The sequence below is a fragment of the Copadichromis virginalis genome, linkage group LG1 (genome assembly GCF_057382275.1).
Source record: "Copadichromis virginalis isolate Kocher_CV1m ecotype Utaka linkage group LG1, C_Virginalis_male_GT1.1, whole genome shotgun sequence".
In the NCBI taxonomy this organism is placed as follows: domain Eukaryota; kingdom Metazoa; phylum Chordata; class Actinopteri; order Cichliformes; family Cichlidae; genus Copadichromis; species Copadichromis virginalis.
In genome coordinates, this window is record NC_140618.1 from 41122311 (window position 1) to 41146874 (window position 24564).

A 24564-nucleotide genomic window follows, 5' to 3' on the forward strand; every position below is an offset into this window, starting at 1 on the left:
AGCGCCAACCAGGCTCAGGGAGGGGCGGGGCCATCTGCTGCGACCGGTTGGGGTGAGAGAAGGAAGACAGGATAAAGACATGCTGTACGTATGATTCAGTGCAGAGAGGTCTATTCACACATAGTGAGTGAGAAAGGTGACTGAAGAAGGAAAAACTCAATGCATCATGGGAATCCCCCGGCAGCCTACACCTATTGCAGCATAACTAAGGGAGGATTCAGGGTCACCTGGTCCAGCCCTAACTATATGCTTTAGCAAAAAGGAAAGTTTGAAGCCTAATCTTGAAAGTAGAGATAGTGTCTGTCTCCTGAATCCAAACTGGAAGCTGGTTCCACAGAAGAGGGGCCTGAAAACTGAAGGCTCTGCCTCCCATTCTACTTTTAAATACTCTAGGAACAACAAGTAGGCCTGCAGAGCGAGAGCGAAGTGCTCTAGTAGGGTGATATGGTACTACAAGGTCATTAAGATAAGATGGGGCCTGAATATTTAAGACCTTGTATGTGAGGAGCAGGATTTTGGATTCTGGATTTAACAGGAAGCCAGTGAATGGAAGCCAAAACAGGAGAAATCTGCTCTCTTTCTAGTCCCTGTCAGGACTCTTGCTGCAGCATTTTGGATCAGCTGAAGGCTTTTCAGGGAGTTTTTTGGACATCCTGATAATAATGAATTACAGTCGTCCAGCCTGGAAGTAATAAAAGCATGAACTAGTTTTTCAGCGTCACTCTGAGACAGGATATTTCTAACTTTAGAGATGTTGCACAAATGGAAGAACGCAGTCTTACATATTTGTTTAATATGTGCGTTGAAGGACATGTCCTGGTCAAAAATGACTCCAAGGTTCCTCACAGCATTACTGGAGACCAAGGTAATGCCATCCAGAGGAAGAATCTGCTTAGATACCATATTTCTAAGCTTTTCAGGGCCGAGTACAATAACCTCAGTTTGATCTGAATGAAGAAGCAGAAAGTTAGCGGCCATCCAGGTCTTTATGTCTTTAAGACATTCCTGCAGTTTAACTCATTGGTGTGTGTTATCTGGCTTCATGGACAGATAGAGTTGGGTGTCATCTGCATAGCAGTGTAAATGTATGCTATGTCTTCTAATGATGCTGCCTAAGGGAAGCATGTATAATGTAAACAGAATTGGTCCTAGCACTGAACCCTGTGGAACTCCATAATTAACCTCAGTGTGTGAAGAGGACTCTCCATTTACATGCACAAACTGGAGTCTATTAGATAGATATGATACAAACCACTGCAGCGCAGTACCTGTAATACCTACAGCATGTTCTAATCGCTCTAATAGGATATTATGGTCGACAGTATCGAACGCTGCACTGAGGTCTAGCAGGACAAGCACAGAGATGAGTCCACTGTCAGAGGCCATAAGAAGATCATTTGTAACCTTCACTAAAGCTGTTTCTGTGCTGTGATGAGCTCTGAAACCTGACTGAAACTCTTCAAATAAACCTCTGCAGATGATCTGTTAGCTGTTTGACAACTACTCTTAGGTTGATCATATTTAAGATCGAAGCATTAATTAATGGCAGGACTTCTTTGAGCAGTCTTGTAGGAATGGGGTCTGACAGACACGCTGATGGTTTGGAGGAAGAGAGAAACCTTTTCTTCAATCAGTGATGAATAGTAAGATGTTCTAGCTTTCTTATAAAGCAGGAAACTATTTCTCCAGGCTAAATGATGATCTTCTAAATTTGTGATATGTCATTTTCTCTCCAGCTTACGAGTTATGTGCTTTAAGGTGCGTGTTTGAGAATTATACCAGGGATCAAGTGGTATGATTGTCACAGTACTATACCTGGTTACTGTATATTGCACCTCTACTGAATCTCTCCACTCTCCCTCTCTCTTTACGGTGTTTCAGAGTGGATTTTAACACCAAGAGAAGAAAATAAGCATTTCTTTTAATCTTCCATCTAGCCAGGACATATATTCTTTCTATACTTCTAATGACATGAATAATGCCAATTCCACAGGAAAATAGTGGGGAGTTGGAATCATTTTAATTTCATTGCTCACCAGCCTGGCAGTGGGAATTTTTCTGGGCATTGGAACATCGACAATGGGCAGCTCAGCATGTTTGGGGTACGCCTTAGCCAAGCAGTTGCTGGGTGGACTGCCTTTTGGTACGATTGCTGTGATCTTCACCCTCTCACAACCCTTCACAGAGCAGAAGGCAAACGTCTCTCTGTGATTGTGGGCTTTCACCTTCAGGAAGAGGAGGCTGCGAGACACACAATGAATGACAGGCATCATATGCTTTCCCTGACACTTAGCAACCAAAAACAAATCACACTGTTAAAGGTATTCCTGACATCTGACATTGCAATGCACAGAGGTTTCACAGTACACTCATGTCATCTAACCCTGAGCAGTCAGGTGATCAGTAATACCTACAGGTACACTTTTTTGTGAAATCTTACAGTGCCATCCATCCATCCTCTTAACAGTATATCAGTATATATCCAGGGTATGCCCAGCTTTATGTGTGCTTAGTCACAAAGGTCACACCTTTGCATCTTTTATTGTAGGAATGCCACATTTCACTTTGGGCTGATGTAGCTCTTATTTTACTGTAAGAGTGATCTTTTCTGTGTGTCTAATCCCTGTATATTTTTCCTAGTTGTCCTACTTCTGGTAATGAGTGTAATGTAGTGGTCTGTGCATGTGTCGGACCCAGTGTCTTCTTCCCAGTAGAAATATCCTCTGGCCAAGTGCAAGTGGTTGATCTTCTCCTTGTGAGTCGTCCTCACGAAGACGCCAGTCTTGCGGGTTTGTTTGGTCAGCCGATTGTGGATGTCTGACAGGATTGTGAAGGTGGTACCTTGCGGATAGCAGAGGCCCACATTGATCCAGTCATTCCTGAAACACAAGGGAAACACCAATCCAATCCAAATCCAATATGATCTGATTTAATTTCAAAAGCAAAAACATGGGGACATCACTATCAGGTATTTTTGTGTAAATGAAACTGAACCTTATGATTTACACAACAACACATGTACAGACTTAAAGTCAACATGATATAAGCTGATGTTAAACGAGCTACTGTGGCTGATTTCTAGCCTGCAGACACTACGAGGCAGGTTGAAAGGTGGAATTCAGCGAGCGACTAATGAGTATTACCTTTAATATCAGCTTAAATTCTAATTGACTGGTACCTTGATGTAACCTAAAACTGCAACCACCACAGCTTACCAACCTGTCCAACAAAATGCATTACCATAAACAGAATGCTGTTTAGAGTGCATGAACTGCCAAGTATATTCATGCAACCTTCAAATAATGCAGAGTTCAACTTGCTGTCAAACATATTTCATTATATGAAAAACCATTCACATCTTATACTGATGCAATATCTGATTTAAAAACTCTAAAATGATTTAAATGCAGTCCTTATATTGACTGTTTATCAGATGTCACTGAGCACCTGACATTTCTCTGACCTTCCTCTTAATTTAAAATTGGTTTAACACTGAAAAGAAAAGCAGTGATGTGAACAAGTGGCTTCAGATGAACTAAGTGCAAAGTAACAAGCCTGCTTTGAAAATGTAAGGAGTGGAACGTAGATGTATTGCTGTTCAAATGTAGGGAGTGAGCATTAAAAGTTGCCAGTTGCATAATGACTGAAACTAGCACCACTGGGCTGTGAGGTCAGTTCCTTGATCATTAATGTGCAAATCGTCGTGACCATTAATTAACAACAACTAATCAAAGCCCACTGATCACTGATCAAAGACCAAATGTACCGTTACAAACTGTCACGGTGGGGAAACCTGCAGTCGGCTGAGACTGAAGAAGTCACCTGGATGAGTGACGAAACGTTTCTCCCACTGAAAACGTCCAGATGAGCAGACTCAACCTTTTGGGATTGTTAGAGGGTAAGATGCAGGGCGCACCATTTAAAGACTCACCAGTCTATCACAGATATGCATTAGTATTCAAAAATCAAAGTGTTTAATTTATACACTGTGGCATGGGGCTGATTCTCAGTCATTTGTGTGCAGCATACAGAATGCATGTTATTTGCATTTACATTGCAAAACGTTCTGATTACCTTAATGACTCTTCTGTCAGCTGCTCAGCTTAACTATTCAGGATCTGACTTCACAAAGCCACGCATGCTGTTTATCAATCATCAGTTCCCCTTAGTGGTCTGCTGAAAGGTGCCAGCTCTACTTAAAGACTAAATACATGAAAAAACACTAAATAAGGTCAAATATTACGTGAAATAAAACCTGCCATATAAACTGACTCAAATCAGATCTCTTTAACTCAAAAGCTTCTTCAAAATGAATCTTCTACAAGATTTTTTGTCAATATTTTTTAAAACAAACAAACGAAAACTGTGTCATTATATGAAAGTCAGACAAAAACATAATTAAACTCGTCAGTTTAATCTCAAAACAGGAACAAGATGTGGTTCGCTTCTTTTTACAGAAGTTTGCCTCACTTGCTAAACACCACAATGAGCTGTAGATGGAGCCATTGTTCTTTGCACAATCAGTGAAAATGATTCGTATTAGTTCTGTCACGTTTTGATTCAGGCCATCAGGGATTAACTGACAAGCTTGAAATAACAAACAGACTTCATGCAGTTTAAATAGCTCAGGGCTGCACCATGAAAGCCAGCTGAAGAGAGGCCAAAGCTCAAAAAGAAACTTTTCCTATTTTTGCAGCGAATCGTTGGAAAGAATGTTGAGAGGTGAAGGGGCTGATGGGCTCCATTTCATTCAAATTAATAACAGAAATCCTCTAAATATAGACTCTAGTTTCAAAGCAGAATCCATGTGTTCAATAAACTCCCATCATGTTCCCAATTACTTTAAAACTGTTTCATCTTTCTGTGCTAAGGTCAAGGGTCGACTCACCACAGTAGCCTGACACCTACCTACATTCCAACAGTCCATTTTGCTTAGGAAGTTTCCTAACTGACAGACCTGGAATTATCTGTGTGGTGGCCATAATCAAAGCTCTTCCAATTCTCCAAATTTGTTTGAAGATTTGAAGAACTGGAACAGGAAATGACAATAAACCCCCTTTAAACTGGAAACAGGAAAGGAAAGGGGGCTTCAGTGCTTCCTTTATTGCTTCCTTATCATAGGATACACTGGACCATCCTGGGTCCACTGGGAGGAAAAAACATCCCGTCTAATAAGTCATCGTGATGGACCATCCAACCAATTATGAAAACAATCGACATAATAAACAAAGCAGATGATGGAAATGTTCACTGTAACTGCACGTTCATCCAAAACGTCCTGATAGATTTAACAACAGTTTGTTAAACTCACAGCTGAACTTGTTGTAATAAGAGCTGAAGAACACCATGTGAGCTCAAGATTATGATCTACATTAATGTTAATGTTCCGTATATTCAGCTTTCACCAGCAATGTCCTTGTTTTTAAGATTCATTCTTACTTGAGGTCAGCTGGGATAAGTGACGGACTGAGGGAATTTTACGGCAGTCAGGGAGGAGGAACTACTTTTGATCAACAACAGTAAAATACAAGAAAACAAGATGGATCTAATTTATATGCTATGGGACAGATTTACTAAGTGAGGAAATTTATTTTCATGTCACAATTGCAGGATGATCTAACAATGCACTGTGATTTATATACAACGAGGCAGCTGGTTCACTTCAGTAAAAACCAGCATTCTGCTGAGATTCAGTGGCTCAAAAATCCAGTGTGAGCTCAAGTTTCACACTCTAAAAACAGCGAGGGAAAATAAATCAATCAATATACTTTTAATATAAGAAATATCTCTTATGATAGAAATCACTAAGCACCGGTGCAGAGGGTTCTGAGGATTAGGAGTCAGGTGGAGCTCAGGGTTTATCTAGAGGAGAGCTGCATTATTACAAACTATTCAACCATATAAACCTGAACTCTGTGTGGAACGGCTGAGCTGTACAATGTGCAGAAGAACTGATGGCACATGCAGTCCTTGCTGTCTCTCACAGTGGTGTCCAGAAAACCATGAAATCCTGGTCTTATTAGAGAGGACGTCCATGCTGCTTCAGAAAGTGTAGCTGGACGGATAAGCTACATAAAAATTCTTAGGCATGGAAACAGACGCAGAACTGCAGTCTTACATAGTTCTCTCAACTATTTCCTCCAGCTTCAGCCAAAGATTTGATCAATTTATCTTTATTTAACGTTTAGTTGTGACTTGTGCCACGATATGCGGAGGCAGATTGTTTGGATTCTTTTTACGTGAGGACCCAAATGCAAACATGACAGACAGGGGGGGCCTGGAATAGTCACGAGGAGGGGAACATGGGAACTAAATGTTGGAAAACTCAGACATGAGGATCAAACGCACAGAGGGGCACAGAGGACAAAGACACAAGGGGAACATAAAAAACAAATAACTGAACTGATCACAAGTAATAAGAATGAACTCAGAACTAACCAGTGAAAATAATAATAATACATAGCAGATACCAAAACATCATGTGACGTTATGCACCGTAGAGGCTGAAATACCCTGTGAAGTCGAGGCACACAACTGATGATGTGTTCCGATGGTAAAGCTTCTGGGCTGCTTTCTCACAGCAGCCGTCCCTCGAGACTTTCTCCATTTGAAGCAATGCATCATCGGGGACTGTAACATCCAGTCCTTTTATACTTCTAAACTAAGACTAAAGTTACTGGATTAGACACACTTAAACTTTGTCAGGATGGCGCTATGTTGAGCTCTACTGCTATTATGAGGAACCAAATTTATGAAAAGTCTGTGAAAAAATAACCTACCATTATACTTCCATCAGACCAGGACACCCAATAGCACAAGGGTAAGTATTCAAAGGAAATTGAAAACACTGAAGAACCATGTTAGCTTCTCTTAATTGGCTCCCAGGATAGAATTTCAAATCTTTCTATTTATATACAAAGTGTTTAATGACCAACCTCACACAGTGTGTGTGGTACAATGGTCCAACAGTACAGACACTGGTGCTGTTAACGTGCTTTGAGTAAAAAAATGTTTCTAAGTTTATTCACTGACTTGTTGAAGTTGATGAGCCAGATGGTGACCTCAGCAGGTGCCGCCTGGTCCCAGTGGATGGTGTAGCCTTTGGCCAGGGTGACCACTGGCTGGAACTGCTGGTAAACTTTCCGCTTGTCCAGGGCGCCTTCAAGTGTTAGGGGTCGATCAGGGTATTCATCCCTCACTATCTGCATGTTAAGGTTGGCAGGGTTTCGTGTTTGAACATAGATCTGAAAAAAAAAGAAAAGAATGCATTGCATATAATAATATATAAAATCATAGAAGTACCTGATTTAGTAGAAGTATCACGTTTTAGTTATTCAATTAGTATAGCCACTCTGACTTCACTCTGTGACAATCCTTTCTCTTCCAACCACTTTGTTCACTCTATACATGTTCGGTGCTCTGTATTGTAAACCCGACACCCTCATTGTGGCGTCTCTACTTTACAATATAAAGTGCTGTGAGGTGACTGTTGTGAATTGGTACAGGTCACTATGTTTGTTCATACACTGAATACCTGTACATGATGCACACAGATATGGATCCAGATTCAACACTAGCCTCTAATTCACTTTGAAAGATGGGAAGTCATGACTATGGATGCATTGGTTCACTTTGCTTGTGCTACTGCAATATAGGTGTCAGCTAATTGAATCACATTTACTTAAAATGCCCAGAAGCGTGAGGTTGACGCTTGTGCAGCTGGTTGGTTCGATTTAATATGAAGGAGATGAAGTTGACCTTGGTGGTGTGCAGTGGCATGAGTCACTAGTTGTTGTTGCTATGATGAGCCCCCCAGGAAAGATACCACACCAAGACATCAGGCACACACCCACTGAAGTAATACATGTATTTGAATCCTGGCTAAGAACTGAAGTGCCTCTGGTTTAGTGACTAATGACAACCTTTCTAAAACAGGTTGTCATTAGTCACTAAAAAGGGAGAAAGGTGCTAGAGTGTGGTCATGGTGCATTTTAGTGTAAGAAGGTCTGTCCTTGTGATTTTGTGTCCCACTGGGTTTGACTGCCACCAGTCAACTGTCCAGCTGTCGAAGCTCCTGCTCCTCGTTGGTCCGGGCTGGTGGCTGGTGTACATTCCCTTCTGGGCCCAGTTTAATGTAAGGGTAAAGCTTTCTGTGGCTTGGCTTCTTTTTTTACACAATGAGGTTGCTGGCGTTATGTCCAACCCATGTGCAGTTTGGGAGGTTTGTCAGTTTAAGTACTATGTTTCCTTTAACCTAGGTGGCCTGCCTAACATGACCTCCCACCTAGGCTAAAGAAAACATTTTACATTGGACTGTCCTTTTTCTAGCCAGAAGGTTATTGAACTCCTTTACATTTGGGGCATTGGTGTGAACCAGGAAGTATATGCATGCTAGTGGGCCCTGTTTGGAACACCTTTTGGCCTCCAACATGCTCCAGGATCCCAGATGTTCTGCCTGTGCATACAAAGCGGGAGGTGATGGAATCGCTGAGGAGGCTGAATGACAAGTGAGGTCAACTTGTGCCCTTCACTCTTTTTCAGCTAGCATTTAATTATAATTAATTATAATTATGAGAAGTCAACACCTGACTATTTGTGTTGTGGAGTATAAACAAATACAGCTTTGCACACAAAGACTGTTTGTGATCGAGGCTCATTGTGAGGGAATGCAAAATCCATTGTGTATTTGTTGGCTTTATTGCACAAAGAAGCAGACATTTCCCAAAACATATTCAGAACATCAGAAAATAACTGGTGTTAAGAAGGACTTGAAACAGCACTTTATTCTTATCCCTTCTGACTCTTTTTTTTCAAGAGTTTTCAGATACCCCAACAAACAAGTTTCACGGGCTGATATAAATGAAAATGCACACAATCAAGCAGAAATGACATTTGTGTTTGTGAAGACTGATATATGAAGATGAATGAATGAGGAATCGGGTGTGACACCTGCTGACCCACCTGTGCATAGTGCCCACTGCAGATAGCACCCTTCCAGTCAGGCACATCAATGCAGTCAGGGTGACGAAGCAGCCAGTTGTCTTCTTTAACCAGGAAAGCTCCGGGATACTCACTGACCGATCCATCAATATCATGGAAGATGGTCGTCTTGTCCCCGTCCATCTGCATTTTACTGAACCAGGGACCCGGCTCCCCAAAAAATACCCGAGATGTAATCTATAAGAGAGGGATGCATTAGTCTAGAGCCATTTACTGTGGCTTTCTGTGGTGCTACGCATCATTCACATTCAATATTCCAAATGTGTTCAGTGTTTCTTTATTTTCAACATTTAAAACATGGCTCTATATTTGAATATATTTGACATTTAGCTGAGAAATATCCAGAATTATTCAGTCGATCTGATAATCTACAAAAGTGGAACATACAGGACAATGGAACTGGAATACAGTTTTCAAATAACAAGAGTATTTTAAAATGCTTTTGTGTAAAGCTACAGTTGTCGGTTTTTCTTCCAAATGAAGCAAAGATTCAAGTTTGTAAAAACGTGTTAAACCAGTGTCTCTGGTTTTGTGTATTTCACACAGAAGTGGACTCACAGGTACATGGTCAAAGGTGATGTTGGTGACATTATTGTTGGGGCAGCTCTGCCACGAGTTGTTGAGCCTGAAGCCAAAGGCGCTGGTGTGCCTTCCGTTTAGTGCCGTGTATTTCCTAAATGTACAGTTCTGTACATTGATCGGCCCATCGTAGATCTGCATGCCTCGGATTGGAAAATCACTGCTCAAACACAGATGCACAAACGTCGTCATTGATGTTTGGCTCTACATACACGGGAACAGAAGCTTCAGAAAGTCACTGAACTGAAAAGAGACGCGCAACTACAGCACAATGTGTTTCTTTGAGACAAGCCTTCAAGGAGCTATAAAGGCTAGTTTTATTTTCATGTGCAGCAAAATGCATGGCTGTATGACACATGTAGTCAACATCATCAAAGATGTTGTGTGTTAGCTAACTACAAGAGAAAGTACTACACAAAAATAAAGAGTAACCAGCATGTCAGCAAGTCTTTGGTGAAACATGTTATTAACTGGCTCTGTGGGAGAACTTTAATCAGAACGTACTCTTTTGTTATACTAATTCTTGTTGTGTAGATTTTTTGAGGACGTTCTGTTATTAACTTGCATTTAAAAAGGATGCATCAAGTACACATTTTGATGAAAAAAAATGTCCACAAATGACTCCCCGCTGTGGGTGTCACTAAAAAGCTTTTCTTTACAGCAGCTCTCAAGAAGTGGTCAGCAATGCAGAACATGAGAGCGCAATAGTGTCAGAGAATGTTAGTCTGAACTGCAGATTAAGGCAGAAGTGGTTTCAATTATATTCATTTTTCCAATAAAGGGATCTCTAATAATACCACTGGTGAGACGTTCTTTTTGTACACTGCCCAGGTGGCCAGAGCACGGGACTGATTTCTGAGCATACAAATCTGGCTCTCACACATGCCAGCCTCGATCAAACTGTTATTTGACACAGACTAAAAAAGTGCAGTCAAATAAGGTGTTAACTGCAATGGCCACACATACTTTGTTTTTGCAAAACAGGTTCTTATGAACCGGGTAGTTCCAGAGTCATTACTGACGCAGAAAAACTAGTCCATGCATTTGTTACTTTGAGTCTGGACTACTGCAAATTTTTATGATCCCTATAATTATCATGCAGTTAAAAGCTACCTGGAAAGCATTCAAATGCTGCTGCAATGGTACTGACTAGAATTACAAAGAGAGACCACTTTCTCCCACATTAGTTTCTTGTGATTGGTTCCCTGTTAAATAGAAACATGGAATTAAAATACTTTTCAGAAATAAAGTCTTAAATGACACGGTTCCATCTTGAAGACCTCATATGTTAGTATGATTTTAATACTTGACTGTGAAGTGCAGACCCGTCTACATACCTCGCGAGTTTACTGTTGTCATGGTAACGGCCGTGTATGTACCACCCGATGCTAATGCTAACTCTGCCATGGAGGAGCTGCACAAGACAATAAGCAACCAGCAGAACTCCCATCCAAACGCAGTGCACATTATAGCTGGGGACTTCAACCATGCTGATTTAAGGTCAGTATTCCCCAGATTTGAACAGCATATTAAATGTGCAACGAGGGGGAAAAACACATTGGATAAAGCCTACAGCAACATCCAAAAAGGCTACAGAGCAACCCCTCTACCACATCTAGGTTTGTCAGACCACATGTCCATGCTGTTGATCCCTGCATACACTCCCATTAGGAGAAGAGCCCCCCCAGTCACAAAAACTGTGAAAACCTGGCCAGAAGGTGCATCACATCAGCTGCAGGACTGTTTTGAAAACACGGACTGGAGCGTGTTCGAACATCAGGACCTTGAAGAGCACACAACATCAGTGCTCTCATATATTAACTTCTGTGTCAACAGTGTCACTGTGGACAAACGTCTCCGGGTGTATTCCAACCAGAAACCCTGGATGACTAAAGAGGTCCAGGTCCTGCTGAAGCAACGTGACGCCGCTTTTAGATCCAGTGATGGTATGCAGTACAGTGCAGCCAGATCTCAGTTGAAAAGAGGCATCAGAGAGGCCAAGGCAGCGTACAAGAGAAGGATCGAAGACCACTTCACCACCAACAACTCACGACAGGTATGGCAGGGAGTTCAGCACTTAACCAACTACAAACCTGGCAATACCACGTTGACTGAGGGTAACGCGGAGCTTGCAGAGGAGCTGAACCACTTCTTCGCACGCTTTGAGGTGAAGGGACCAGAGGCAGCAGCAGCAAAAACATCGGACAGCAGCAGCCCAAGCCTCATAGTGCAGGAATATGAGGTGAGGCGCACACTGAGGGCAGTGAACCCCAGGAAGGCCACCGGACCAGATGGGGTAACCGCAAAGGTCCTAAAAGAGTGTGCAGACCAGCTGGCTGGGGTCTTCACTAAGATCTTCAACACTTCACTGTCCCAGTCCTGCATCCCGCCGTGCCTAAAGTCAGCCACAATTGTCCCACTGCCAAAGCGTACTAACATTAGCAGCCTCAACGACTACCGACCAGTTGCTCTAACACCTGTTATAATGAAGTGCTTTGAGAAACTGGTCCGACGTCACATCATGTCCTGCCTGCCACCCACACTCGACCCGCTCCAGTTTGCATACAGAGCTAACAGATCAACTGAAGATGCCATTGCTACAACGCTCCACACCACCATCTCTCACCTGGAAGTGCAGGGCCGTTACGCCAGGCTGCTCTTTGTCGACTTTAGCTCTGCTTTCAATACGATACTCCCGGACAGACTAATAGATAAACTGCTGGAAATTGGACTTCCTTCCACCACCTGCCGCTGGATCAGAGACTTCCTCTCAGACCGTGTATAGAGAGTTAGAGTGGGGCCTCATCTTTCCTCAGCCCTCAGCCTCAACACCGGCTCTCCACAAGGCTGTGTACTGAGTCCCCTACTGTACACTCTGTACACACATGACTGTGTTAGTTCCCACCCAGACAACACAGTCATCAAGTTTGCAGATGATACCACTGTGGTGGGGCTCATCTCAGGGGGAGATGAGACTGCATACAGAGCTGAAGTTCAGAGGCTGTCAGATTGGTGTGCAGATAACAACCTGGACCTCAATACCACCAAAACAAAAGAACTGGTAGTTGACTTCAGAAGGAGGAAGTCCGAGCTTCAGCCTGTCAGCATCAACGGGGAGTGCGTGGAAAGGGTCTCCAGTTTCAAGTTTCTGGGTGTGCACATAGACACAGACCTCCAATGGAGCTCTAACACCTCTGCGGTCTTAAAGAAGGCCCAACAGCGTCTCCACTTTCTGAGAATCCTCAGAAAAATGGACCTGAAGAAGGAGCTGCTGACCGTCTTCTACCGCTGCTCCATTGAAAGTGTGCTGCCATATTGCATCGGTGTGTGGTTCTCCAGCTGCACCACAGCACACAGAAAGGCACTCCAGAGGGTCATCAACATGGCCCAAAAAATCATTGGACATCCTCTTCCCTCCCTGAAGGACCTGTACAGCACTCGCTGTCTCAAGAGGGCACGCAGCATCCTACGGGACTGCACACACCCAGGACACCGGGTGTTTAAGCTGCTGCCGTCTGGCAGGAGGTTCAGGCTGCTGAGGTCCCGAACAAATAGACTCAAGGACAGCTTTTACAACAGGGCAATAGCCCTGATCAATGTAAATAGCTGACCTGACTGGATACCTCCCTGGACTTTTTAGGGGGAGGTAACAATGTTTAAAACGATAACAATAATATTTATATTTATAACAAGGTGCAATAATAATTAATGTGCAATAATAACAGTGTGCAATACACATACACTTATTCTTCTTTTTTATACTAAGTTAATATACTGTGTTGTGTTGTTTGTTACGTTGTGATGTGTCATATCGTGTCGTGTTGTGTTATATGTAGTGCCGACGTAGGACAGTTTTTCCAATTTCATTGTACTACTGTACTATGTATGACTGTGCAATGACAATAAAGAGTTATCTTATCTTATCTTATCTTATCTTAATACAGCATTATGCTCTGTGGGTGAAGGCTGAAGTCCTCAAAGTAAACACGGGAGGCTATCAGGACTTGCTCACGAGGAAATAGCTCCTTTTGGGTTCAGAAGACCGACAGACTCAAGTTTTCTCTCTCCCATAGTTTGTGTTTTTCCTCATTTGTCTTTACTCCTTCTTTTGTCTCGTCTTTTCCCTTCCCCTCCGCCCAGTCATAGCAGAAGGCTGCCTGGACCTGCTTCTGCACTCTCTTCTTGTTAAAAGGGAGTTCTTCCTCCCCACTGTCACCAAGTGCTTCATAAATGGTGTCATAATACAATTTGAAAAACATTGTAAAAAATACAGTTGTGACCTTGTAATAAATAAAACTGATGTGAACAGAATATTATAAGCATAGTGAAGTAAATCAACCTTACCACGACATAGTGACAGTGTAAACATAAAAAACCACAATATCTGTGTTTTTAAAGCAATTATTAAATGTACATTTTGCTTTTCAAACAGAGGTTTTTTTTTATCAGTTGCTAAGAGTAAAAAAAACTAAAAATAAAACTTCTGAAACACCACTATTGAGAAGAGAGTTTGTGAGCTTAAAAACAAAAATAAAATTAGCTGTAATCACCACTTACATGCCACGTGGCAGGGTCCTGTCAGTAAGGTCAGGACCCCCAGGGCCCCAAATCCTCTTGTCTGGGAAAGGCATACCACGATTGTCACTTTCACCCACAAAAAGTGAATTCTTCACCTGCTGATGAGAGCCGTCATCTTCTGGAAATGTGCCTCCACTGCACACAGACATTGTGAGTAAAGTCATGTAGTTAAAATCTGTTTTCTGTTGTTGATTATGTAAAGCTTAAACATCCAAGGCCCTGAAAATATACAATACAACATGCCAAAGCTAAAAAACAATGGAAAAGCACATCACTGTGATTTAAATGCGTGTCAGAAGCTACACACTAACATCTTGGTTACACTCTGCTATTATAATTGCAGAGTTTATGCATCGGTTATTAAGCAATCCTTGTGCAGCACAGTAAGAATATATGAGTTGGTTCACAAAAGATAAAAAGAATAGTTGTTATTTATAACAAATTAAAATGTAACAGTGTGTGCTTTTCCAAACATTTTAGCTTAGCTGCTATATACAAGCTAACCGGCAACCAAGGTAACATGTAGCAATATGTTCACCAGAAACAGAAGATATCATTTGCAAGCAGCGTCTCTCAAGGGCACCTGCCTATCTAACATCTGCCTGTAGTTGTGGTCAGAAGTTTACACTCATGTCAGGGTCGTTTTAGGATTTCTGGTTTGAATTGTTCCTTTTCAAGGGTTGAATGATCATAGAGCTGGATTCTAAGTATAGTCCACAAATTTCCAACATGGCTGATGTTGGGGATTTGGGAAGGCCTTAATGTTAGCCTGCTTTATCCACTCCAAAACCAGTTTTGATGTATATTTAAAATCACTTTCCTGTTGAGCTTAAAAATGCTGAATTTGGAGCAGAAGCATCTCTCTTGGTCAGCACCCTCTCAGTCCATGGCAATGTAAACGTGCTTCACTGTAGACAGTGACGATAGTGTTCCTGCAGTTTCCAGCTCATTGCGAGCTTGAGCCCTTTTGGTTCCTGGGTTGTTCCTGAACATCCAAACCGATTTCCTCTCGTCTCTGGGTGACAGTTTGGGTCTTCTTACAGAGCCAGGCAAAGTTTTGACACATTGACACAACTGTACTCGTGTGCAGTTATTTGAACTGATGATCTCAGAATCTGCAGTTGCTTAGAAATGGCTCCAAGAGAACTTTTCAATCAAACTTCTGTTGAGCTCTTAGACTTTCCTATTGTCCTGGGAAGAGAAACTACCAGCTGTTGTCAATCATATTCACTAACCAGGAGTTAATAAGCCTTGTAAACTTAAAAGACATTGTAGAACTTCAGCACGACTTGTTAGTTCCCAAATCCACACACGACTGTGTGGATTTGGGAACATCAAAATTCAATTCAAACTTATGCACCCAATTCTTGGTGTTGTTTTTAAGTCATTAATGTATGCTACACCCTTGAAATAGAAAAGTTCAGAGACATAATTAAAAGCCTAAAATTACCCTGACATTCATGCCCATGATGCGTGCATGTAAACTTCTTACCACAGCTGTGAGTTATATAACAACAGGAAATTCTGGTATCCATTAACCCTTTAAGACCTACCAAGTCCACCAGAGCTTATATTATATTTTTACATGCTGTAGTGCCATTTTTGGGAGCATTTCAAGTTGCCATCAATACAACTGTTATAGCCCAGATTTTAATAATATGTCTGCATTAAGTGCATAGCAGTTACATAAATTGCAAAAAAGTGCAATAAACTATAACAAAATTTAAAATCATTTTTGTTTTTTTTAACATATATTTCTAGTTAGAGAAATTTAAGAGGTTTATCCCTCAAAACTGTAAATACAAAAAAGTTGCACAAAATAGTTTCCTACCACAGGAAATTTATTTTGAGTGTCTTCATAGTTTTATTTTTGAAATACACCAATTTTTAAACACTGCAGGAAAAACGAAAATAAATATAATAGTGCAAATTTGCAAAAAAGCAGCATGTGCATCAAAATGTTTCTGTATTAAACATGGAGTTTCTTTTTAGGTTATATTTAAGTCTCCCTAAAAAGCTGATTCTGTTCATCTGGACGTAGTGTTTTCAGTGGGAGAAACGTTTCATCACTCAGCCGAGTCGCTTCTTCACTTTCAGCTGACTGCAGGCTTGGTCAATGGTCAATTTATGTGAAAAGTCTGAGGAGGGGGCCTAACGACACATCTTTCACCATCATACAATGCTGTGATTGCAACCATTCCCCAAATCTCTGTGAGTGGTACTAAGGTGGTGGTTTTCACATCTTAAGTTGTTTTCAATAAATTGCATGCTCAAAAAAAAAGTTTTTGTCCTTTGTGTCTGTGTGTGTGTGTGTGGGGGGGGGGGGGGGGCACAAACACTGATTTAGTATGGATAGAAGGCTGAGCCTTAGGTATTTGCAAATTTAGGTATTAGGTTAGTATTGATAATGTCTCCTGTCAGGAGAAAACGTTTTGTCAATTCTTGCCATCACACTCCTAAGCTACTTCTCACTCTGCATCAGAGCACGCCTTTTCTAACAGGATCCTGAGGAGACTCCATATAAGGCATTTTCCAATTAGGCAGAGAGAGAGAGAGAAAGTGAGCAGGAGAACAATAAACGCATACAACAGCCCTTTTATTTCTAACATGATTTAATAAAGGGGGAGTCTTACCTTGCTAAAGTGAGGCCAATGCCATTATCAGCAAATCTACCGAAAAAAGGAATATTATCATTAGAAGCACAGAAACACAGGAACAATGTGATGTTCCCATGGATACACACACACACACACACACACACACACACACACACACACACACACACACACACACACACACACACACTAAGAGACTAAAGCAGATAGCAAGTTATTGTTAGATGGGAATGAACGTGCAGAAAAAACACTTGCTGTGTTCGACATGCATCACTTTCAGTGACATTCACTTGCACTAGAAGTTGATCAACTTTACTTATTCACTTGTTTATTTTACTTGGGTGACAAGTAAAATAAACAAGTAAAATCACTCAGTGTGTGTATCACTCACTGGCAGTCATCTAACCACACATCCCCTCCTCTCAGCCAAGCTCCATGGTACTGGTTCTTATAGGCAGTGAAGTGATGGATGAGAGCTGGGACTCTAGGTTTGAACGGGTCAGAATCCTGATGGGGGCCATACCTAAACAACAGAAGGACATACAGTGCTAATATTTAACAATATTTTTCAAGGCTGCAAAGGAGCAATTTATATAAACTGTAATGTTGTAGCTTTTTAAATGGTCATTCATCCATCCATTTTCTTTTGCTTATCTGGGGCCAGGTTGCTTGGGCAGCAGCCACAGCATTGAAGCCCAGACGTCCCTCTCCCTAGCCACCTCCAACATCTTATCTGGGGGAACACTGAGGTATTCCCAGGCCAGTTGAGAAATACAGTTTCTCCAACGTGTCCTGCGTCTGCCCTGGGGCCTCCTCCTGGTGGGACATGCCCAGAAGACCGAACTCAGGAGGCGCCCAAGATGCATCTATGTGGAGGAGTAGCTCGTGACCATAGGTGAGGGTAGGGACATCGATCTGGTAAATCGAGAGCTTCATTTAAATACTCAGCTCTCTCTTCACCATGACAGACCAGTGCAGCGCCCGCATCACTGCAGTTGCAGCAACAATCCGTCCGTCCGCTCCCCTGTCTCCGCACTTGTGAACAAGACACTGAGACACTTAAACTCCTCCACTTGGGGCAGCAACTTGTTCCTGACCTGGGCGCTCCAGCCGTTTCCGGCTAAGGAACATGGCTTCAGTCTTGGAAGTGTTAATTCTCATTACCATTGCTTTACACTCAGATGCGAACCACTCTAATGTGAGCAGGAGGCCTCCACCTGGTGAAACCAGAAGAACCACATCATCTGCAAAAAGCTGAGACAACAGTCTGAGACCACCAAAGTGGAAGCCTTCTGCCACTTGACTACACCCTCTGTCATCACTGAATCGAAAAAAATTCTAAAAATTATGCTCAGAATCGCTGACAAAGGGCAGTCCCGGCATGGTCAACACCCACTGGGAATTAGTCAGCCTTATTGCCGTCGATGTGGACCAAGCTCTCGCAGTGCTTGTTCAAGGACTGAACGCTCATAGCAGCCCCATACTCCCAAAGCACCTCACACAGAATACCCAGAGGGATGTGGTCAAATATCCAAGTCCACAAATCACATGTAGACCAGTTAGGCCTACTCCCACCCACCATCAAATATTCTTGAGAAGATAAAGAGCTGGTCCAGTGTTTCATGACCAGGATGAAAAGTGTATTGTTCCTCCTGCATCCAAGCTTCGACTAATGGTAAGAGTCTTATTTCTAGCACCTTGGTGAAGACTTTGCCGGGGAGGATGAGGAGTGTGATCATCTTACAGTTGGAGCACACTCTCCGGTCCTACTTCTTCAACATGGAAACAACCACCCCAGTCTGCCAATCCAGAGGCACTGTCCAAGATCTCTATGTGACAGATCTCACCCCCAGTGATGGATGAGTCATCCCACATGAGTCTCCAGGTGGAGCAACCTCGAGAACCCCACCTATGGACTCCAAGAATGCTGGGTAATTTAAACTATCATTTGGCACATAATTTTAATCCACAAGAGTAAAAGAGCAGTTCAACAAACGGGATGGTAAGTAGTAAACGGACTGGTTCTTATACAGTGCTTTTCTATCTGAGCACTCAAAGCACTTTACACAACTTGTACATTCACCCATTTGCACAAGCACTTTTTTCTAAGTGCTTCCTGTCCAATAATCACATGCATTCATCGGAGAGCAACATGGGGTTAGTATCTTGCCCAAGGCATTTGGCATGCAGACTGGAGCAGACTGGGATCAAACCAGTCTTTGAGTAAATTAATAATTTTTAATTTTATTTATTTATTTTTACCAGATAGCCATATGTGTGCGACTAGTATCTTTTATTACTTGACAGCATCTTTATCTTATTAATGATTAATAACACAAAAACCTTCATTGCACTGACAGATCTACACTTTCTTTCTCCAGTAAAAAGTTTTTCTGCCCATTTAATTGGCCTGTGCACTGACAATATGAAAAAGAGCACACCCAGTGCTCACGAAAACATTAACAGGAAATGTCATCATTACAGAGTAAACTCATCACACTGAATCACACTGGGTGGGATGTGATTTCTCATGCAGGGTGTTTGTTACAGGGTCTGACCTGGCTCCTATCAGAGACAGGAAGGGTCTCTTGTCCTTGTTGTTTGCCTGGGTCGTCTTAACTCCATTATCAAGGATCATTCCAGCCTAAAATAAAAAGACAACAGAAATTGTGAGTTTGTTTGCCCTGTATGTAGAATTTTTAAAAAGACATGGACTTTATTTATTTATGCGAGAGGTAAAGCCGTGTGCTTGGAGAGCAGATCGCTGTGTTCAAGGATTATTCAAAGATTATCACCATTATGAGACGAAACACATGAAGGAATCCAAGAACCCGACTGATGCAGAGCAGGAATAGACTTGAGACTAGCAAAAGGGCTTTTTCACAAAGTTTACACATCCAGGGACAGAGCAGTCAAGACCAACTTTGTGATTTCCCACAACATTACAAAAACCAATAAGCCTTTGACTGATTTAGAGTTTATCAAAGAGTATTTGGTGGTGCTCTAACACGCCTTGAAAAAAATGAAGGATTTGAAAACGCCCCTCTCCAGGTAAACCAAGATGGACTGTGGGCATTATGGGAAATCTGGAGCTTCAGTTTAAAAACAAAGAGGACAGTTTTCATGTTTTCCTACTTAGTCAAGGACCAGAGCAGCATGGTTACTCATCTTTATACAAAAGAGGTACCAGCAGAACTTTAAGTCGATGTTACAGTTGGATTTTTATTTGTCTCTCAAAGGGGAGAAGTTTCCACACATGAGCAGACATGTGAAGATGTTGGCTCTCTTTGGAGCTACCTTTATAAGCGAACAAGCATTCTCAGGGGTGAAGTTTAACAAATCCAGGTGCAGATTCTGTGTCAGTGACGATGTCCACTGTCTCATGCATTTCCGCCTCAGATGAACGTGACTTTAATCTGCTTGTTCAAGCCCAAAACAGACCAGATTTCTCTCAGTGAAAAAGAAAAAAGAACTTAAAAACTGCAGATAAGTAAAAAAGCAACAGCACTTAGTATAACAGTTCTACATCTTTAAAATATTGCAAAAACAGTTTTAGAAATATTGATTAAACAGTGATAAAATGCTGGTACTACACCTATTTCACATTTTCCATAATTGTAATATCAACTCTTACCAGTAGCAGTTTATAAAGAGATCAAATTAATATTGAGAAGAATTGACAGGCCCCCTGGGTAAATTAATTGGTTTAGCGCTGATTTAACAAATGGTTTGTGGTTAATTTTGCATGTAACTCTTGTCATTATTTGGAAAAATGTCAAAAGTATAATAAATAAAAATATATATACTGTCAACAAGTTTCCAACTGAAGGTACAATTTTTATTCAGCAAATGAATTTTGAGTTGAAACCACTACCTTCGTCCTGTTTCCCTCCCTTAGCTGCAGGAGAAATGCATGAATGTTATGAAACATTTTTATTGGCTTCTTCAAGCAATAAATCAGGCTCAGTAGCAGAAGACTTCTTCTTTGCACCCTTTTCCAGACACACGTTGAGCAGCCCAGCATCAGGTCGTAATTCGCAGTAAACCAGCAACAGCTGCTAGCTCGTATAATCCCTTTTAGTAAAAACTCTGTTAACTCTTTTGGCCCCAACATATTTCATAGGTTTTTTAAAAAGCTGACCATTAACTTGACCTGCATTACTTTCCGTGGCATTTAATAATTGTAGATGTCAGGTGGCAGTGAAAACCCAAATGTTCCAAAAACCTGTGTTGGATCTAAAAGGGAGTCTATAGGGATTCCCTTTCTAACCTTAAGGAACTGCAGGTTCTGGAACATTTGTGTTTTCGTTAAAACGCTCGACTTTATAGTAGAGTTAAAATATTTTATAGCATGCTACAAAAAACACTTTAGTCTTTCATTTCAACATCTTTTCTTGTCTTCGTTTGTTCCTAGCTGACAGTCGACAGGGGAGGTCGTCAACGAAGCGAATACGTTGCCGTGGGTGCCGTAGGGTTTCCATCTTGGTCAGCGATCCACTTCCCGGCCTTGCGATCTTTGGCCTTGACCTTTGCTTGCTCCAGGGTTAGATGTCGTTTTTTAAGATCGTCATCAATTTGCTTGATCCAAGTCTTCTTGGGTGCGTCATGCTTGATTCTTCAGCGGGCGGAGAGGTGATGCAGCAGAAGTCGATATCGGAGGCGATGGTTGCTCATGCAACAGACGTGTCCAAACCAGATTGCAGTCGTTTCTTCTGGATAAGCTCTTCCATCGAGGGTTGCTGGTGACATTGACTACGTTTTGTGCTGTTGGTAAGATGGTCGAGGAGGGACACTCTGATAACCTGATGCAAACAGTGGAAGACCTCAAACTTGTTGAGGTCGTGCTTGAGGATAGCAACTGCATAGTAAGTGACAACTCTGGGTTGTAATCAGTCTTAACTTAGAAGTGTGCCTGCTGTGGCTGACAGGCAGCTGTAGCCTGCAGCTGTGTGCTGGGTCTGCCCACGTTTGTGTACTTGTTTCCTTTTGGAACAGTTTTCATTATTAACTCCTTTCTTAGCTTACTTCTTAGTTATACAGGTTTGTTAGCATCAGGATGATAAGTCTTAGCTCCTCAACATGCCACTGACTACATCCATATTTTTTATACACTCCAACGTGTCTAAAATGGTAAATGGCCTGTATTTGTATAACGCTTTACTAGTCCCTAAGGACCCCAAAGTGCTTTACACATCCAGTCATCCACCCATCCACACACTGGTGATGGCAGCTACATTGTAGCCACAGCCACCCTGGGGCGCACTGACAGAGGCGAGGGGAGGCTGCCGGACACTGGCGCCACCGGGCCCTCTGACCACCACCAGTAGGCAACGGGTGAAGTGTCTTGCCCAAGGACACAACGACCGAGACTGTCCAAGCCGGGGCTCGAACCGGCAACCTTCCGATTACAAGGCGAACGCCCAACTCTTGAGCCATGATCGCCCCATTAAAATATAATAAAACATCTCTTCCTGTTAATCAAGCCACTTGTATACCAGTGTCACCAGTGTCACTGGACTGCTCTTCATAAATTCTGCTAACCTTACCATGACATCATGTAAATTTAGTGAGCAGCAGCAAATTGGGGATATACATGTGAGGGGCACAGAGATAAAAATCAATCAATAAATAAATGAAATCAATTTTACTTTATAAATTGTTTTAGACATTACATACAGGAAGAAAATAGGGATGAAGACTATAGAGTGAGAGCCGGGCTTTGAGTGTCATATTATCTCAAACAGTGACAAAGGTTTCTGTTGGACTGAAAAAGGTGACAGGCCTTTAGGTGAAGTGAGGTGTTATTTATAATTCCTTCTGTTTTATAACACTAGTTTATCAAGTTTCAAGGTGAAGCCTCAGCTGACTGATTCCTGTTTGCTTTGCTGAAGTAACATTACACTGTTAACACTGTTGAGACTTGCTTTTGGTTGGCATGCATCTGTCTCTGCTGATATAAGACCAGTCATCATCACAGTCATGCCCCTAAAGCCTGAAAAGAGCTGCAGATTTTCAAATCAATCACCATAGATTTAGGAGGCAAGTAAAACTATGAAAAAATACAGTTACAGAGAACTGGGAAACATTTAAATAAAGGATAAATACACTGCATGAAATGTTCCCGTATCTCACTTAACGAAGCTTTAAATCCAATCATCTGATAAGAAACATTTATTGAAACTTTCCTAAATCAAGCAAAGAATAACCCTACATGCTTCCCAATTTCTAATCCAGCCTTCTGTAGCATTTTCTTAAATAAAATAAAAAGTATCACAACAATAAAAGTATCCTAATGGCAGTGTGCTGCTTCTAAACAAAGACACTGCCATTGTGTTGCTGTTGAACACTCAACCAGCAGCCCTGAAACAACCTTTTCTCTCACACCAACCTCACATGATTTATGCTCCTGTTAGGATGATCCAAATTAAAAGTGCAGAAGGGAACGAGAGAGTGAGATGGAACAGGAAAGAAATCACTGTAGGGCTTGAGAAAGTAAGGCAATAACAACAGCGGTTCCCTTTCAGTGGTGCCTCATAAATCTCTCTCTGCTCCAGCTGTGCTGTGTTAGGAGCCACAGGTAACTCCAAACTCGGTCCTATCTCACCACCAATCTCATTCCACTCATCTGGCTTGCTTTCCTCCGTTTCTGTTATCTTGACTTTTTCCAACTATCTCTCTTTTTTTCTAACAGTTTGACCATTTCTCAGTTCTTGCACAAAAGTGTGTTCACACTATCACTGTGACTAAGTTACCGGTCGCTGCAGATGGCCCCGCCCCTCTCTGAGCCTGGTTCTGCTGGAGGTTTCTTCCTGTTAAAAGGGAGTTTTTCCTTCCCACTGTTGCCAGAGTGCTTGCTCATAGGGGGTCATATGATTGTGGGGTTTTCTCTGTATGTATTATTGTACGGTCTACCTTACAATATAAAGCGCCTCGAGGCGACTGATGTTGTGATTTGATGCTGTGTAAATAAAACTGAATTGAAGTGGGGACCACTGTATAACCATCAGTATCTTTGCTGGCTTTGTGGAAAAATGGATCCAATCCAATTCCACCATTTAAGGGAGGACAGGCCATCAGCACTGATGATGACGGCACTTTTAACATTAAGTGTTCATGTTTGGTGAGCTGTGAATTTAGCATTATCTGTGATATTCTTAGGGACTGTATTCTTTGAAATGTTCTACACGCACTTGTAAATGACAAGTGAAAGAAAATATTGCAAAGTAAGTTAACTATATACTATATGACAATTAAAACTCTGGAACTCTGGTCTGTCCTGAAAGAACTGGCTTACTAAGACTGCTTTCTGGGTCACAGGCAGGAGGATGGAGGAGTAGAAACAAATGAAGCTGACATTTGTATAGGATCAGCAATTTTCTTTCTTTAGTCTGATGTTCTTTATTATTCACCACATAAAACGTTACATCAAGTAGGCCCACAAAACACTGTTAAAGCTAGGGTAGGTATAAGTCCTAAGCCCAAAGCTCTTCTCCACTCTTACTTTGAAACACCAAATAAAATAAGCCTGTGCATGTGTCACAGGTTTGATTCAGAGGTGAGTGGGAGTTTGTCATTGTTTGTTTTTTTTACCATGGTGGAGTCTTAAGTAAGAAAACATTTTTCATAAATGGATTGGTTCTTATATAGTGGTTTTCTACTCTACTGGAGCACTCAAAGCACTTCCCATTCATACAAACAAGCTTTCTTCTATGCTTACTATCTAACATTTACACACATTTGTAGTCTGATTGATGCATTGGAGAGTAACATGGCCTGGCCTGTATTTATATAG

General features: G+C 41.7%; 1 protein-coding gene across 1 annotated transcript in view; it reads right to left on the minus strand.

Annotated features, from left to right (window-relative positions):
* Positions 1 to 24564, minus strand: part of cemip (cell migration inducing hyaluronidase 1) — a 153000-nt gene that overhangs the window by 12758 nt on the left and 115678 nt on the right. Inside the window, exons 17-25 of the mRNA XM_085463370.1 lie at positions 19331 to 19416; positions 17164 to 17295; positions 16791 to 16826; positions 14137 to 14292; positions 9559 to 9739; positions 8962 to 9177; positions 7033 to 7244; positions 2694 to 2879; positions 2037 to 2241 (exon numbers count right to left, since the gene is read on the minus strand). Coding sequence (XP_085319496.1) covers positions 2037 to 2241; positions 2694 to 2879; positions 7033 to 7244; positions 8962 to 9177; positions 9559 to 9739; positions 14137 to 14292; positions 16791 to 16826; positions 17164 to 17295; positions 19331 to 19416 — 1410 coding nt within the window. The remainder of the gene's footprint in view (positions 1 to 2036; positions 2242 to 2693; positions 2880 to 7032; positions 7245 to 8961; positions 9178 to 9558; positions 9740 to 14136; positions 14293 to 16790; positions 16827 to 17163; positions 17296 to 19330; positions 19417 to 24564) is intronic.